The 19,325-nt window shown below is 34.2% G+C and overlaps 2 protein-coding genes across 6 annotated transcripts in view; both read left to right on the top strand.

The window, feature by feature from the left end:
* Positions 1-923: 923 nt before the first annotated feature.
* LOC125668188 (uncharacterized) lies at positions 924-18,511 on the top strand. 5 transcript variants are annotated; one of them, XM_056164125.1, is made up of 5 exons: positions 924-1,048; positions 9,621-9,950; positions 10,705-10,868; positions 15,324-15,447; positions 16,506-18,511. In XM_056164125.1, exons 2-5 carry the CDS (start codon positions 9,644-9,646, stop codon positions 16,913-16,915), a joined length of 1,005 nt encoding a protein of 334 aa, XP_056020100.1. In that variant the 5' UTR covers positions 924-1,048; positions 9,621-9,643; the 3' UTR covers positions 16,916-18,511. The 5 variants fall into 5 exon arrangements, with proteins under 5 accessions (XP_056020100.1, XP_056020099.1, XP_056020101.1 ...); XM_056164124.1 differs by having other exon boundaries at positions 931-1,048; positions 9,567-9,950; XM_056164126.1 differs by having other exon boundaries at positions 931-1,048; positions 9,642-9,950.
* LOC125668178 (uncharacterized) overlaps positions 2,630-19,325 on the top strand; it is a 62,362-nt gene continuing 45,666 nt past the window's right edge. The window contains exon 1 of the mRNA XM_056164121.1: positions 2,630-2,850. The gene's annotated coding sequence lies outside the window, so the exon portion shown is untranslated. The remainder of the gene's footprint in view (positions 2,851-19,325) is intronic.

Here is a 19,325-nt window from a genome sequence, read left to right on the forward strand (position 1 = left end):
ATAATTTTTCATCCTCTTTAAAAGCATCAATGAACAATGGGTTATTATTTTGGGATGCAAATTCCATATCAACATACAGTAATATTTAAACATTGATTTGACAAATCGGATAAACAAAGATATGATCTATCAGATAAACGGGTAGCCTACAGTATCGAGTAGTTGCGCTTGTCTAACGGTAGCTCCCCTGACCGTCAATATATTGTATATCGATAGTATATATATGGCACGCCAAATTCACAAAAATGAGCTAAACATAGTTTCACAGTTGATAAACTAGGTTTATCGACTGTAAACTATAGTTTACGGACCGTAAACTATAGTTAACGACGTTAATCTATATTTCACATCTGTAAACCATAGTTAACAGATAATCTATGTTTCACAAGCGTAAACTATAATTAACAATGAAAACAATCATTAGAGATTGCAAAACATAGTTTATCTGATAAATACGGTTTCACGATTGTAAACTACGGTTTACAAGTCATAGTTTATCTGATAAATATAGTATCACAATTTGTGAAACTGGGATTAACAATTGTGAACTATAGTTAACGAATGTAAATTATAGTTTACAAATGTGAATCTGTATTTATCAGCAAAATCTATTGTTAACGTTTATTTAAAGACAGATAAACTTGGATTAGCATTTGTAAACTATAGTTTACAACCGTTAAATATAGTTTTACGGATGAAAACTATAGTTAACGAATCGTTAACTATAGTTTACAGTCGATAAACCTAGTCTATCAACTGTGAAACTATGTTTAGCTCAGTTTTGTGAATTTGGCGTGCCATATATATATATAGTCTGACTTTATTATGGTCTAACTTTGTATATGGTCCGACTATGTCAGACTGCACCCAGAGTTGTCGTTCCTTGCTCTCACAGGCGCGGTGTCATTCTCTCACCAGAGGGCGCGCTACGGAAGCTTCACTTTTGTTGTGGAGCGTAGCGTAACGCCCTCTGGTGAGAGATTGGCGCGGTGTAGTCTAGCCAGGTACATCCAACCGAGAAATAAGTTAGAGCGGTCCATTTGTTAAAGTAGGTAATATTCAATATTTATTTTAGTCACACGTGTATAATTAGTATTTTTAGTGCACACCACTCACTATTTATGGTAAAAAGACCCACAAATGCAGAGCTTTCAACAAATTTAAAAGTAGGAGGCTGAAATGAAAAAGTAGAAGGCGATCCAATGTGAACGGCACAGTCGTATCGCACGCGGAGCTATGCTCGGCGCCCTTATGGCCGGGGGTCATTGGGGCCGCTCAAGGCCCCCAGAAGCTCTGGGGTAAATGACGCAAAATCCTGCAATCTGGCGGTTTCCTGGCACTTAAATGCAGCTTTGAAATTGTCATTTTTTTGCCTGAAATTTTTACTTTTGCCATGAATTTATTGTTTCATATGTGAAATTTTCTGTTCATGCAAAGCCTTAAAAAATTCAACATTGCAAAGTACTAATTTTGATGCAAAATGAAAAATAAAGTGCATCAAGATAACTACATGTAATTATTTTTTGCAATGCTGTATCAATTAATTTTTAAGTGTCTTTGCTTGAACAGAAACTTTCACTTTTATTTCTACATTTGTACTGAAAGTTTATAAGACTGAATTGTTTTGTAAGAAACAATAAAACCCAAACAATCTTTATTACAAATTAATAAGTAACATTTTAATGACCTATAATTTTATTTTTCCACAAATTCAAGTTAACAGCTACAGATTTGTTGGTAACATAGCGAATTTGTGCTGAAAAAATTCTATTTTCGTTTTTATTTAATACCACGTGGGCATTTGCAAATTAAAAAGAATAGCAAGTCTGAAATCTTTCCTGATTAAATTCTGTTTTCGCTTTAAAATTGTTGATTGATATTATACTTGTGTCACTTTCGCTTCTGGCCTTTTTAAAGCCGAAACTGAACAGGGTATTTGTTCTCTTCATTCTGTCAACATCATTGATTTTTACGTTCAGGACTTGTTGTTATCTTTCGGAACTTCTCGTCTGTGTTTTTACAAAATGGGTAAATCCGAGGCTTTCCGACTATTGCAATTGACGTATTATTTTCTACACCAACAGGCGACCAATCAGGTGCCGGTATTTACCTGAACTAAATTTATCGCAAGTAAACACGTTTGATATGGCCGCGATTTCTGAGTCTACTAAAGTTTGGAAGATGTTTAAAGTTTTATAAAAGTTTTTTTTCATTGGACATACATTTTTGTCACTAAAGTAGCCGGCACCTAATGTTACTATAGGCGGCGGAAATCCGCCGGCTACCGGCTAATTTTGAAAGCCCTGCAAATGACAAAATGTTATTTCTACTTTCGTTTTACCATTACTAGGCTTTTAGATCTGACGTAATAATTATATTTAGTAACTCAGTTCACAGGTATCTGAATTTTGATCAATAAATAGAGATAAATTGAAAAAAGAGAAGAAAAAAAACCACATTCTATCTCTATATATACAATAAAACGCATTGAAGTGGTAAAAATTTTCTATTGTACAGTTGTTTTACCAGTTCCGAATTTTGACCAGTTCCGAATAGTTAAATTAGTAAAACATATAAATAGAATTAAAACAGAAGAGTAAAAATGCATCGATAGCCCTGTTATGAAGGTGGGTAATTGGTCGTTTAAGCAACATGAGTTGCTTGACTTTCTTCGATCAGGTCTGTTGGATTCGGACTATTTTTAGAAATGACCCACTTTCGTTTTATATATATCCTAGTCACTGCATGAAACGCTTGGAGCGCTGGATCTGGACTAATGACACACCCATTTTTCCGATTGATACTAACAGTTCTTAAGACACGTCCACCAAAACAAACTGCAGGTAGCACGTGAGTCTTGCTGATAAGAAAGGTGTTAGAAAAGAGTATAAATAAACTCAATGAAGACTAGATTTTACGTAAATGTATTTATATGTATAGACATTTCCATGCAAAAAAATATATATAACACTGCGCATACAGAATTGTCAAGTAACGTTGAGATATCCGGTGTTAAATTAAAACCCTTTAACATCGCTTTCTGAAATTTCGGTATCATGTTATTCGCTCCATGGAGCGAATTAGCATATATTCTACGTACTTAATTAGCATTTATTCCGTAAATGTGAATGAATGATTTTTGCTTTTATAAATGGAATAAATAGCATGATTATAAAAAATAAAACGTATAAACCAAACATATTAAACTAATTCGCCCTGCGGAGCGAATAACATAATTATGCCAAAATTTCTTTCAATGCACGCGTTATTGCAAGTTTTAAGTTCCTGTGACAATACTTTTTTCGAGTTTCAAAAAGCAGTTTTCTACTGGATTAAAATCCGGAGAGTATGACGGTAAAAATCTATATTCCACGTTTTGCTGTCCACAATAGAGACAAGGTATATTCTTTCTGCGTTAGTTTTATGAATGGGACAATTGTCTACTTCAATGAAATCATCTGGAAGCAAAACAGGTCTTCCGTATTCATCTTGAGTTTGACTTGCCTCATGCCAGAAATTTAGATATGTATAGGTGTTTGAAGTTCCATCGACAAAATTATAGTACTGCATCACTGGAATTGCACCAGTGCGATACATGTGTACATATTTCCATGTTGACTTGAATGTTCATAAAATTTCATGTGGTCTTGGGATATATAAGGGGTGTGTCCGAATGTTGTTTACTTATAGTTTTGTGAAAATGGGCATGTCATTGCGTAACATCAAACGTCCAATACAAAGCTCGTTACATTCCATACCAACGAAAAATTTTACCACTTCAATGCATTTGATTGTATAAATACATGCATTAAATATATATAGATAGGTGTTTTTTGTGTCTCTGTTGATCAAAATTCAGATAACTGCTCAGTTCTGCCAGTCAATTAGCTCCCATCTATGTCCACAATTACAGTTATTTGTTTAGTTCTGAAAGATAAATGTCAATCTAATTAAAATTAGATCCTTTGATCCGCTCATCTACTATCGCTACACAAGGCGATAGTAGATGAGCGGATCAAAGGATCTAGTTTTAATTAGATTGGATAAATGTGTACCCAATAGTCTGAATAGATGTAGGAATCAGATTCTTCTGACTATAATTGTGGCTTGCGGGTGGAAAGTCAGAGCGGAGGCTGGTTCAGCAGGTTGGGAACAATTCCCTTATAGCGAGATATTCTCGCTATAACACAATTATCATTCTATAGCGAGTGCACATATATCCTGTACAACCGAGAAAAACACCCGTGGTGTTCATCTCTTCGTGTTTCACATGAAAAGAAGAAAAAGTGCTAAAATGTCTGATATTTCTGCAAATATATAAAATATAAACAAAAACACTCACAATGTGCATTGGATTTCAGACTGCTTCCCTCTTACGCAGTAACTTTGATATGCAATTTCTTGACTATGTTGTCAATTTCATAGAAACGGTTTGCATCATGTTGAGTGTGTGTCACACTTATTCAGCATTGCATGGGATTTGCCATTATTTTCAATAAAGACACCAAAACACATATTTATGGTAATGTTTATTTCATGCTAAAGAGGGATGATCACGTTTTAGCGAGAATATCTCGCTATAAGGGAAGTGTTCCCAACCTGTTCAGTGATTAATATGTTCTGTGTATTTTTGTGCTGACATCATGCTGAAAGAAATTGAATAGTGATGAGGACCTCATGTAATTGAATATATTTTAATTAGTGAAGTTTATTTTAAAAAAATCTTTATAAAGATTGGACTACGAAGCCTATTTTGATTCATCTTCAAGCTTTTTGAGGAATTCTCCTAAAAATTTGGATTTGAAATTTCCAGATGCATTTTCTGGGACATGAAATTCATCCTGTACATTTTTAGTGATGTTTGTTCTGAATGTAATACCTGAATGAAGTGAACTCTTACTCAGGTATTTTTTCTACCTGTAAATTTGTTCTTGTGTTTTAGAGGGGTTCACACCTGAACAAAATTAGACCTTTGGCCATAGCCCTTTGGCCATGCTTCATCAAATACATAGACATAATGAGGCATTACATAAACACCATGACAAACAGTGAAACAGTAAAACACCATTGTTATCAGACACTTTCACTCCATCATTTTTAAACAGCTAATAAATATAAAGAACATAATTGAAATGTAATTCTAAAGACTTTTTTGAAATGTATTTTAAAAATACATTCCTTTACTTGTAATTGAAAGCAAAATCAATTACAAATACATCCAAATTACTTTTGAAAACATAATTAAATACAACTAATTACAATTACAGTTTTTTCAATTACCCATCCCTGGATGAGGTGACCTAATTCAAAGTGATGCTTCGATTTGTCGGTGACAGGGTAATTTAAGGTACATGTAGTACTCTATATCGTCATAATGGCTGACTTCCTTTAAAAATATGGATGAAAAAATCGATATCAGCAATATTTGACTTTTCCTTTTACATTTAATTACCTAGCCGAGTAGCTCAATAGGTTAGAATACCGACTGCTGACCTGTAGGTCGCAGGTTTGAGTCCCCCAGGGGTTTTAAAAAATTTTCAGATTACCTTCTACTAAAACTGTATTTTTTGACAAAATAAAATAAATTTGAAAATTTTCAATTTCAAAATATTGTTGTATATATCCTCCACTTTTCATCTACATCAAATTTCTCTGGTGTAGCATACCTCCTTAAATGGCATTGGCTGTCAGCATCATGCTATTACTAGCCATGGTTAACTTGTAGAATAATCATCCGATTACTGAATCCTCGATCATGTCTTGGATGGAAGCTAGATTCGCGAAATAAAGTTGTAAAACATAGGCAAAGTAGTGGCACCAGCTGATTCGCTGAATTCCCACTTTTCTATATGGTCTCCACTCTGACTCCCTTGCACATGTCAACATTATAAAAGTAGAGGTAAGACTCAGAGAAATCCTGGATTATAGATATACATGATTTACACATAACTTCTCAAGTTTCCTCCCTTTTCTGCAGTCCTTTTGTTTTCCACAACATCCTTTGTATCTAGTTTTCTATAGGAAACTTATCACAGTTCCAGTAAGGAGGCGTGCCCTAATCTATACACATCAGGAATGTGTGTTATGACATCACACATAAAGAACAAAATATCGCAACCCTTTAAAATACCTTGAAAAAAAAGATGTTTCTAAAATATGCAGAAGTGACTGTATAGCACTACACAAAAACTTAATATTAAACTCTTTTTGTGGTTGTTGATGTAATCTGACACCTTGAGATGTAAACAAACAATTGATTGTGATGCACTTTGTCATCATGGTAGTCTCCATTTTATTTGCAGTAAGTGGCAACTGTAATCAACTGTTTTTTCTTAATAAACATTTTTTTTTTTTACAGTTAAATGGAAAAATGTTGATATTTATCAGACTATTAATTTTAGAACAATGCCTATCATATTAATTCACTAAAATATTTTCTATTTATTTGGAAGGAAAACATTAATGCTTTATTGATAAGTTGGGCAGATGGTTAGGTCTTACAAACTGAGTTATTACAATGGCATACCCTGAAATTGATTGCATTATAATGGTTTTTTTAAAAGTGAATCAAAGAAATATTAAGCTATTTGAGAAGTGCTGTAATCCTGATGAAATCTTGACAATAGATTATCTATTTCAAATTAAAATGCAGTTAACTGATCGGCAAAAATTTCAACACGCAATTTATAATGTCATTTCAACAATATTAATTGTAATCTGTAAAACTCTGCAGCTTTTTCATAAACTACAGTTCTGAGATTGTTTAAAGCATTCATGAATTAAAGTTGGAATTTCTACTCATTATGCCTTTGCAATATCGAAATTTATCAATGGCCTCAGTATCACGCATATATTTGCTAAAACCATGTGACACCAAATCACATGATCAGTCTAAGTATAAAATAGAATTGTCCTGAATACATCATTTTAGTCCATCATATTTTGATCCAATATCAGCAAAGTTCCAAAATGTTTCATTAAGGTGAGTCAATCTTCTTGTGACTTATCAATATTAATGGTTAAAAGTGCAAAATCTGTATTAATAACCATTCAATATAGTTAAATTTAATCAATAACCAAAGAAAATGTGTATGTTGCCACATTTTTAAAGATGTCAGACATACAAAAACGAAAATATATGTTAACGTCAGAAAATCACACATTTTCGTTAAACAGAATAATTAAAATATATAAAAACTTGTTGAAATGACAAATTTTAAATGTCAACAGTTTCAAAAAAAATGTTAATTCATAAATATGTTTAAATTAATTGTGGATATTAGGGAAATCATGCATGATAGACATACAGTAGAAGAAATACCAGCATAGGAGTTATTGCCCTTGACAACATTTTTTTAATTACAAAGAATTGATGATCTATGGAAAATATAAACTTTTTCAAAATCAATAGTTTACCAAATTTTTTATTTAATGCAGTGAATAAAATTCCCCTGAAAGATATATTTCTATCATTCGCAAAGTTTAATTTGATAAAGATTTTTTGCAAAAACCTATGACATCACACAAGGATCAATTAACCATAATCCTAATAAATTATGTTTATCAATTGCTTATTTTTGACAAAATTTCCTGATTGGCCACCTTATCGTGCTGGGAAGTTGGAAGAGACAATTGGCAATGTCAAACCTAAGACATAAACATAGGTAGTAATTGTTCATTTCACCAAACGCTCAGCAATTAGAAGGGAGAGTCACAGGTCTTTGCGATATGAGCTTAAAAATGGTGTTACAGTGTACTATGTCTTGGCGTTGTTTTGGGGTTTTTTTTTTTGAAGGATGTAAAACAATAACAGTAACAGTGATATTTTAATTTTATCCATTCAGTTTTTTTAAGGTCTTGAGGTGAACGAGAAGTCAGAGTGTTCGCCCCTCATTTGGAAGACCGGGATTCGAATCCTGGCCGCGACAGACCTAAGTCATTTAAAACAGGTAGTGATTGTTCCGTCGCCAAACGCTCGGCATCAGGTGTGAATGTCACGGGTCCTCGGAGATGACCTTAAAAACGGATGTCCCGTGTCACAGTAGGTGTGGTACACTAAAGAACCCTCACTGCTCAATGGCCGTAAGTGCCAAGCATAGGCCTAAATTTGAAGCCCTTCATCGGTCTTGATGATGTCTCCATATGAGTGAAAAATTCTTGAGCGAGACGTTAAGTAAGATACAATCAACCAATCAAGGGCCTGGGCTTTTCCATTTGGGAAAAAGAGTGACTTTTGCTTGAAATTGGGAAAAGTATTCCTTACAAAGAAGTAGGGAGAAAACCAAACCAGAGTGCATTAGGTTTAATTGGACTCCATCTGACTTTCTGACCTTGTCAAAGCTTTCCTCATTCAAATAAGCAGATTGGCCAAAAACTTTACAATTTTTAAGCAAAATTGTAATCTGGGCCTGTGAAGAAGATATATGAACAATAAGGCTGCCTTTCTTAGATTTGTTTTCATGGTTTGGGAATTTCAAAGCAAAAATTGGGGAAAATACCTGCTTTTTAGCATTTGGAAATGGGCCCCTACAGAGTACTGACTGTAAAAAATCCCTGCCATTATTTTTTTTCATTTTGAATTCTTAATCATCAACCAAATCTGAAAAATCGTAATTAGATTCATTCACATTCTGATTGTCATCTTTTGGGCCTAAATTTAATGGGTGATCTTGAACAACTTCATCATCACAGACATCAACAGATTTTGCCTCCATAATCTTTATTTTGCCATTTGAGTGTGGCTTGGTAGGTTAAAACTTGTGTGACCAAGACTAACTTTCACATCAACAGACAGCTTCCTCCACAATCTCTATTTGAGTGTGGCTTGACAGGTCAAAAGCTTGTGTGACCAAGACTAACTTTTACATTCACCTAAAAATCTCTTAATGAGAAGGTAAGAATAATCATAACTTCTATCCCAATTGATATTAATTGAAATTTTTAATGAAACAAAATAAGATTCAAAGCAAAATCAATGTGTCTAAGTGGGCTGATGCATTGTACATCCACTCGAGATATAGTACGTCTCGGTTGTGTGGGTGAACTAGGATTTTGTACAGTGCATAATGTATACGTAATATGAATGAATTTTTTTTATGGAACATTGTATCACGTCGGGCACGTATATTGCTTGGAGGCCTTAATTACATATATGATATACTCTTATATACATGTATAGTAATTAGGCCTCAAAGGGATATATAAGTGCCTGTGTCTTGTATGATATAACGTAGTTGAATCAATGACCATTACAATTTTATAGAAAGCATCTAGTTAAGAAATCATAAACCAATGGAAACCCCATTAGATTAGTTCAAATGTAGAATACATGAATTAATAATGTACATGCAATCAGTATATGTTCAGTTGCGAAATATTACCTTTATTATTCAGTGCAGTAAAAGGATTTTTGCTGCTTCTAAATTCCTGGTTCTGGGTTCTCAACACCTGAATATGTAGTTTTAACCCCTGTCTTCTTCAGTATAAATACAACCATATATAAACTTTAGTTGGAAGTTTTCATGGATTTTGATTTCATGCATTAGAAGACTGAATATTAATTTTAGTGCCTTTCAATGCATGACAATGTGCTCAGGTATAACTGACTAACTGTTGGTCAGAATTACGACTATTACAAACAGAGATGGACGATGACAAGCCACCCTCTCCAGTCTACGTAACAAAGAATCGAGTGGAAGCTAAAGAATACTTCTTCAGGCGGCCTGAAAGTTCTTTTGGATCGTGCCTGATAATAAACATACCTGAAACTCGGAAGAAAATAACTGGCGGCACTTTCATCAGGAAATTTCGCACAGGATACGAGGCAGAAGTAAAAGAGCTGGAATTTAGATTTGGATATGACAGTTATTATACAGAAATCCAAAACGGAGAAAACGTTATTGGTGAAGTAGACAAATACATAGAGCGAAAAGTAAAAGATGATGAAGAAGGTAATCATTATTTTGCATCAAACTGTTCCTAATTCAATCATCTCTGTATTTAAAATTACAAACATATCTCATCTGTCAATATGGTTCTAATTCAAAACTCCATGTGAGCATTTTGATATACACCAATGCTACTTGTACCTATTAAACTTTATATTATGGCTTCTCACCTCTGGTCGGCGCAGGTTTGAATCCCGCTCACGCTGGTAAGTGTGAAAGTTTCCCAGTTTACTTTCAGAAGGTCGGTGGTCTCTTCCCAGGTACTTTGTATCTGGGTTCTCTCTTCCACCAATAAAAACTGGGCGCCACCAGATTACTGAAAAATTGTTGAGTGTGGCGGAAAACAGCAAAACAATAATATATCATAGCTGGCCTTTTAATGTGCATGTTCATAGTGTGAGGTTTACGATTCTTTGATACCTATCTGGAGGCAAAAAATATTAAAACTGCAGTCCTTATCCCTATCTCCAGTGATAAACCACATAGTCCCCCATGCTATGGGCAGCTCTGCTGTGTATAATTATATGTAATACCATTTTCCAAAATGAACACATTTCAGTAATGCATTGGTTGCCATGATTGTTGACCGTACAAGTTTGTCTTGTTTAAATCAGAACTGAGCTCAAGAGTGGCAGCCAATGCATTTTCATCATGTCAGATTAAGAATGTTGTTTAATCAAAATTTTATGCAATCTACTGTTTTATGATAAATTGACATTAATTTCATATTTGATTTATTTCAATTTGCTTTTCACAGGAAACTTTAAATCAAATGACATTTTCGTATGTGTGGTGTTAGCATTTGGAGGACCAGGATTTTTCTATGACCCAAATGGAAATAAAATTCCTCTGTCCAGAGTTGTTCAGAAATTCCAGTCTTGTGCAGGTCTTTTACTTAAGCCAAAGATATTCATTGTTCAGGTATATATTTTATGACATCTTATACATTGATTGATTACTGTAAATCTGGTTATTTTTGCTGTCGATTAATTGTTAGCGTTTTTGCGAGTCAGTTGGATTCGCAAAAATATTTTTCTCAAAAATATTTCACATGTTTTTAAATATGTTTTTACATAAATTCACAAAAATAAGAAACACAAAAATAAATATATAGGCTTTTTACTTAAATTCGCAAAAATAAATCGATGCAAAATTATCCAGATTTACGGCATATAGTAGGGTGTTGATGATAGTCAATAGAATGGATTCAAAGTCCACAGGAACACTAGAAAAGTTTGAGAGATCAATATAGTTTGAGTTTTAAGAGTCGGTTAAATCTAGAAATAGGCAATCCAATTAATGTACTAGTATTTCAAATTTGATATAAACGTTGCAACATAATGAGATTTTCACTGTCGGGTTCGATTTGTATTTGTGATAGCTGAAATTGACACGTCTCTTATTTATCTTCTCGAAATTCCCGTCTTAATTACTTTCATATCTCTCAAAATTATAGTCTCAAAATTAGCGTCTATGTTTCGTACTTCAGCGCTAAAGTGAATCTCTTAATTAATCGCCTAATTACGTACGTGCAGTGACCAGGTGGGAAATCAGTAAATAAACACCGGATTATCAGTAAATAAACCCTGGATTATCAGTAAATAAACCCTGGATTATCAGTAAATAAACCCTGGATTATCAGTACACATTTGAAGCCATGAAATTATTCCACAAACAGTCCAGGTGGAATTGATTGATTGATTGACAGATTGTATGCAAGGGATACATTGGGTATTCAAGCGTGAAATGTAATGAAATTTCATTATACATGTAGATATCATAGGCACTCATTATAAATATCATAGGCACTCATTATAAATATCATAGACACTAATTATAAATATCATAGGCACTCATAAATATAGGCACTCATGATAAATATCATAGGCACTCATGATAAATATCATAGGCACTCATGATAAATATCATAGGCACTCATGATAAATATCATAGGCACTCATGATAAATATCATAGGCACTCATTATAAATATCATAGGCACTCATGATAAATATCATAGGCACTCATGATAAATATCATAGACACTCATCAATTTTGTTAAGGGCAAATGATAAGTCTATATAGGTCTGTCCGTCTGTATGATAAAATCAACATAGGATTAACTTTACAGTATAGAGGGATAGACCTATTTATAGACTTACCCATCCTCCTTTACAAATTGAATGGGGAGTACTTATAATGACAAGCTCGACATTCATGCTATTGTTTTAAAGTCAGATGTATTAAAACCGGAATTATGATGTCTTACAAGCATGATGGTTTTCCACTATTTTCATTATCATTGTTGGTATTTTTTCATATAATTTTACTTGCAGTATTTAGCTCACCTGAGCTATAAGCTCAATTAGTGAGCTTTTCTGATCGCCTGCTGTCCATCATCTGTTTGTCTGTAAACTTTACAAATTTTTTACTTCTTCTCCAGATCCACAGGGCATATTTTGACCAAACTTGCCATAAAGGATCATTAAGTAAAGGGGATTCAAAATGTTCAAATGAAGGGTTATATCCCTTTCAAAGGAGAGATAATTAGAAATACCAGGTAGTGAAAATATGATGGCATCTTTTGAAAGAACCACTGGAACAGAAAATACAAAACTAGTGAGAAATTTTCCTTAAAGAATGACAATTCAAAATTGGTGAAATCATGATTACCAAAGAAAGAGTCGGACCACAATACAGGTTTCAAGTTTTCAATGGGGATAAAGAAGAAAATCTTTTAAGATATCCTTCTCAAGAACAGTTGGGCCTTGATAAGTCATATTGATATGTAAGCATCCTCAGTTGTGCAGAGTCATGTTTATTCAATTTGTGACTCCTGGATGAGACCACACTAGGGGATCAAAGTTTTACATGGGAATATATAATAAAGTCTTTAAAGCCTTCTTATGAACAGCTTAACCAGATTAAGTTTTGTTAATCCTCTGGTAGTGCAAAAGCAATTCTTTTTTTAAAAGTAAACTCAGGTGACGTATTACAATTGGTTGTCAAGCGTTGTGCGTTATCAATTGAAACTTTTTAACTTCTTCTTGATAACTAGCAGTCCAATTCTTTTCATATTTGGCATGAAGCATCTTTGGGACAAGGGGGAACATAAATTGTAAATTCCAGGACTCCAGCACCCCATGGGCCCTAGGGGCGAGGCAAAAACTGCTCAAAATTGACCAATTTTCAAATATCTTCTCTACAACCGCACATGTGCAAGAAAAACTAAATGATATTGATGTAGAGCAGGAAGGCTTTTACCAAAATTTTAACTTTCATGACCTCCGGGGTAGGGGATCTGACCCCAGGGCGGGGCCAAACTTGGTATATAGTGTTTATGTGTAAAACACTTAAATTTCATGACCCCCGTGGTAGGGGATCTGACCCCAGGGCGGGGCCAAACTTGGTATATAGTGTTTATGTGTAAAACACTTAAATAACATCTTCTTTAGTGGTATTGACACTAAATTGAAACTAAATTGATATTTAGAAAGAGCAGGTAGTCCTTTACCAAAATTGTAAATTTGATGATCCCTGGGTAAGGGGTTCTGATCCCAGGGTGGGGCCAAACTTAGTATACAATATTTATTTGTAAGCTTGCTGATGCAGTATAAAATCTAAATGCATACATAGGAATAGCAGAAAAGAATGTACAAAAAATGGTAATTTTACACATCTTGTTTTATACTGTTGCTGAACATTAGAATTTAGCTTAGATATTCAGTACAGTAATTTTTTTTCTAGATTTCATAGCCCTTTGGAGTAGTGATACTTTTTCACTTGTACTCAGGTGACCGATAAGGCCTGTGGGCCTGTTTTTTTGTTGTTTTTTTTTAAATCAATGCATGCATTGGTAGGGTGGAGCCACAATAAAGGTTATATTGGAAGTTTTAGATGGGGATATATAGAGACAAAACCTTTAAAATCATATCCTCCTGAGTAGTGGAACATGATTAGTGATACATGTAGTACAATGTAGTATGCATACATTCTCAGGTAGTTCATATTCAAGTTTATTCAAATCCTGACCTCAGGGGAGAGGGGGGGGGGGGGGGGGGGGGATGGGGCCCCAATATGGGATCAGATTTTTATAGATTGAATCTTTATAAAAAAAAAATCTTATGATATTGATCACTGTTCGTTATGTTCACCTTTCATTCTCAAGAGCAGCAGAACCTATATTTGTCAGCGGAATTGTCCTATCAACACATACACATCTTTGAGTAGTAGTCCTATCAACACACATACATCCTTGAGTAGTACAGATTCAGTACTGATCAGAGTTTTTTATTATGCGTTTCAGCAATATAAAGACAAGAGCGAGAAATTTCATTTTATGAGTGGTATTTCTAACTAATTACACGAATCCTCTGTATAGGACTTCCCTATGTTTAAGTTAACATGAACCCATTTGGCTTAGGTGGGATCATTATATGTGTTCGAAATGTTTTGCTGGAATAAAGATGGTCAGCAAATGAAAAAATATTCCGATCAGATGAAGAATTGTAGGACCAGGTTGACTCGGGTGAACATTGTGGCTCACTTTGATGAACAAAGATCAGCATTTTATCTAAATTTTAGTGGAATTAAGAATTTTCATCACTTGATGTTGCATACACCAAATAAATGTTGCTATTAGAGACCAATAATGTGAAACTGTATTAGACGTTACCTTTTTTATCCGCCATCTTTTGATGGGCAGTACATGTATTATGGTACATGTCAAGGTTTTCCATTTTGTCTGTTATAGGCTGTTAGCATTATCATGTCTGGGTGGTATCTTTCACAATGTGAGGCCTAGGACAATCAAACTTGGTTAGTAGATGCATTTGGGGTGGGTGGGTTGAAACTGGTTCTCCGCTGATTAGTGCTACACACAAACAACGGGTAAGCAGTACTTTGGTTAGCCCAAATGAACGGATTTCATTGTTAAGTTGATTTTTATGTCTCACTAGAGAGATTCTGAGTCGTTGTAGTCTAGTTATGACGTCAAAGTCTACTGCGCTACGTTATGAAGTTTCGCTCTGCATAGGCCTACTTCACTGTATTCGTAACGTAGTTTAGTCGACTGTGACGTCAAAATTAGCGTTGTTGTTTTGAAAGGAACTCTCATTATACGCATGAAATAACGATACAACCTGAATCCTGGCCGTCAAAAATTGGCGCTTACCTGTTGTACCCGTAGAGAAGTGAGTTCAACAGGGAACCAGGTTTTTTTTGGGGGGGGGAGGGGGTGAACTAAAAATAGATCACTGTGGCCTCATTCTGAAATTTTATACTCAAATTGTGCTTTCAAAATACATTTAGTTGTAATATTAAAATGCATATTTCATATCCTTGTGTGTTTACTTTAGATAAAGTATTACTTTTTCAGACATGTAGCATTGATCTAAGACCCATAGGAAAGCATTTATTTGATGAAGGAATGGATAAAGACATGAAAAGAGGTCTTTGGCCACGAGAGGCAGACGTCTTAATCTATGAGTCGAATATTTCAGGTAAATCATTCTTGATTACTTGTTCTCTAATTGTTCTAGAGCTCGATTTAGGGAGATCCTGATTTAGGGCTAAAAGTAGACCAAACAGTTTCTTTACAGATATTGCCCTGAAATTTAGTCACAAGCTTCCTCATGGAGGAATACAAGTTCAGTTTGCATTCCAGCTGGGTTGGTGCATTGTGACCTACTTTAGAGCGAAAAATAGGTCAAACAGTCTTTATTTTTTTTTTTATGGATACAGATATTGCCCTGAAGTTTAGTCACACGCTTCCTCTAGGAAGAATACAAGTTCAGTTTGCATTTTAGCTTAATTTGTGCACCATGACCTACTTTAAGGCTTAAAGTAGGTCAAACAATCTTCCAGAATTTTTTAGCTCACCTGAGCTGAAAGTTCAAGTGATCTTTTCTGATTGCTGTTGTCTGTCGTCTGTCCGTCTGTGCCTGTCTGTCTGTAAACCTTTTACATTTTTGACTTCTTCTCCAGAACCACTGGGCCAATTTTCAACCAAACTTGGCCAAAAGCATCTCTGGGTGAAGGGCTTTCAAGTTTGTTCAAATGAAGGGCCATTCCCCTTTAAAGGGGAGATAATCACAAAAATGCAGAAATAGGGTGGGATCATTTAAAGATCTTCTCAAGAACCACTAAGCCAGAAAACTGAGATTTGCATGAAAGCTTCTTGACATAGTGCAAATTCAAGTTTGTTAAAATCATGTCCCCCAGGGGTAGGATGGGGCCACAATAGGGGATCAAAGTTTTACATACAAATATACAGGGAAAATATTTAAAAATCTTCTCAAAAATTACTTGGCCAGGAAAGTGGAGATTTACATGAAAGCTTCCTGACATAGTGCAGATTCAAGTTTGTTTAATATAATTTGTCTATTTTGAATGGTTGGGAATTCCTACTTAAATGGAAATTGAATATGAAAAATTGATTTTATTTTTGAAAATACAGAAGGGTATGAACTGTGGTGCTCCATGCAGGCATACTTTTTATGAAGCACTAATGCATTTCTTGAAGCATCGCAATTCATGCAAATTTTGTGGTTTTTTGCAGGAGAATATGATTGGCATCCAGGTCTGATAAAACATGACCCCAAGAAGTTTAAAGGTGTACCAGGTCTGAAGTCCTGCACCTTCATCAAAATGTTTTGTGCGACTTTGAAGGAAAAAGAAAAGATCATGAGAAAAATAGAAAAAGAGAAAAGGGAAAAAGAGGAAATGAAAGAAAAAGAGGAAATGAGAAAAGAAGACATTATGAAAGAAATGAGAGATGAAGAGAAAAGAAAAAAAGAGGAAATGAGGATCGAATTCAAAGAAGTTATTTTGGGAACTAATTTAAAGTTACAAAAGTTCATAAATAACAAAATGAGCTGGGATTTACAGGAGGGAACATGGAGCTCATCTCCCAGGTTACCGATAGTAACAGACCAACTAACCAAATCGCTGTATGTTCCTCGCTATTAAGGACGAGAAGTCACCTAGTGATAACTGTCAAACTGCAATAATCTCCAATAATCACCAAAACTCTAACCATACATGACATCGGATTCTTTTTCAAAACTTTTGTAAATATCTTAAAGATAAGATGAAAGATTTGGTATTTACATGTGAATATTGGAAATGAATAATATCACGAGCAAAATGAAAATGTGAACATATGTTGGATTGTCGTATAATTGTGATGAGAAGGTACAAAGTTTATTATTCAAATTTCCTTTACAAAGCTATATATCCTAAAATTTGTAAATATCTAAAGAGAAATATGACATGTTGCTGTCAATTTTAATTGTTTTTGACTAGTCGTGGTCATTAAATTTTCTTATTATGTCCAAGGAAAGGGTATTTCATAGAGAGATATTTCTGCTATTAATCTAGGTATATATATTTATATATTGCTTACAAAACCTTTTCAAAAACAAATCCATGATTGAATGCAAGATCAAACACTATACAACATTGCTATTGAATTATCATTTACCGTCCACCAACTAGTTTGCAGAACTTAGGTTTTTGTTTTGTGAACTTTCAAATAATTCCTGCATTAAAGATGTCATATAATTTTTAGCTCACCAGAGCTTTCTGATCACCTTTTGTCCATCGGTCTGTAAGCTTTTCACATTTTCATCTCCTCCAGAACCACTGGGCCAATTTCAATCAAACTTGGTACAAATCATCCTTGGATGAATTGAATTCAAGTTTGTTCATATTCAGGGCCCCTTTCACAAAATGCAAAATAGGATGGGGTCTTCTAAAAATCTTCTCAAGAACCACTGGGTCAAAATGTTTTTAATTTACGTGAAAACTACCTGATATAGAGTAGATCTAAGTTTTTGCAAATCTTGGTGCTCAGGGTTGGGTGGGGCCATAATAGGGGATCAAAGGTTTACATTTAGATATATAGGGAAAAATTTTAACATTTTTTCTCTCAAGAACCTCTGGGTCAGAAAAGTGGAAATTTACTTGAAAGCTTCCTGACAAAGAGTTAATGCAAGTTTGTTCAAATCTTGATCCCTGGGGGTAGGGTGGGGTTGCAATAGGGGATCAAAGTTTTATGTGCTAATAGGAAAAATATAAGTTGAACTATTTATACATTCTTTATGCCAAGACCTTTCATGTAATGCAATGATGTGTTCTCTTGTGACCTAGCTGGAAGTTTGATCTTCTTTTAATGTTTCATATCATACCATGATCTGTGACCTTGTGACCTTGGTCTTATCCAGAACAGCAAGATCATGTTAGTGATATTGGTGTTGAGGCATCTCCGTGTTATGCGAATTCATTTTCAGTTATGTTGTGATCCTATGAGGCTATGTTAGGGGTCACAATATGGGGTCAAAAATTTTCATGGGAATAAAGATTGATAAAGTCTTTTAAACTTACAACAGCTGAACAATGATGGGGCCAATGTGACTCAGGTGAGCAATGTGGTCCATGGACTTGTTAGTTTCAAAGAATATTTGAGTAGTATATCTAATAATGTACATCAAACACAGTGAATGTGAAAAATATGTTAATATTTGTAAAGTAATTGAATTCATATAATAAATCATATGCACATTATATTTTGTTTAATAAATCAATTCATAATGATTAATTGTTGCATACCTTACTTATATATATTTGGGAGACATTTTGATTTTCCCCCTTTTTGAAAAAAATCTAGAAACTGAAAGAATGTTGGATAAGTGATTCATAGTAATTTTTTATCGTTTTATTGACATACATGTAGTTCTCGTGAGTCAGATGCTGAAGCGAGTTCATCTGATAAAGTTTACCTGACCAATCGCAAATAGAAAAAATCAGTGTATTTGGGTGTTTGGAAATCTCTCATAACCTATGGGTCATGTAGTGTTGGTTTGGAACATTTTTCATTGTGTGCATACATTGTACACAGAAAGATAAGAAACGTTCTTTTATATATCCATGCCTTTTTACCATAGTGAATTTGAAAGGTAAATAAATGCTCAACCTGATTTATAAAATTCATGCTATAGTTTTATTTCATATCCCAGTGTGAGGACAGTTTATGCAACAATTTTAAAATTCTTCCCAAGTCTTTTATAAACATAGAGACTTAGAAGATTGAACAGACATTGTTATATGCATATAAAATGAGCATTTGTGCAAGGTGGTAGGAAAGAAAAAATGAAATTTTTGTCAATGCAGAGGGATATACTTGACTAAAATGTTGCTCTCACCAAAGAGAGTGTCCTGGATTATATTGTGACTCATTCATTTCTTCACGGGAAGAAAAAAAACCACGTAGTTTGAAAAACGGAATCAAAAAATTTATATGGAATACATTGGGAAACATTCATAAAAATCTTCTCAACAAGAGTAGGGCAATGATTTGTCATGTTGATAAGCATCAACA

Source organism: Ostrea edulis, chromosome 4, assembly GCF_947568905.1.
Source record: "Ostrea edulis chromosome 4, xbOstEdul1.1, whole genome shotgun sequence".
Classification (NCBI taxonomy): domain Eukaryota; kingdom Metazoa; phylum Mollusca; class Bivalvia; order Ostreida; family Ostreidae; genus Ostrea; species Ostrea edulis.

What these genes read in the sequence shown, in the direction of transcription:
- LOC125668188 (XM_056164122.1), top strand. Translation starts at nt 2,777, where the DNA reads ATGACACACCCATTTTTCCGATTGATACTAACAGTTCTTAAGACACGT. An exon ending in TCCACCAAAACAAACTGCAG is followed by an intron (nt 2,844 to 9,641) that starts GTAGCACGTGAG and finishes TATTACAAACAG; the next exon opens with AGATGGACGATGACAAGCCA. An exon ending in AGTAAAAGATGATGAAGAAG is followed by an intron (nt 9,951 to 10,704) that starts GTAATCATTATT and finishes TGCTTTTCACAG; the next exon opens with GAAACTTTAAATCAAATGAC.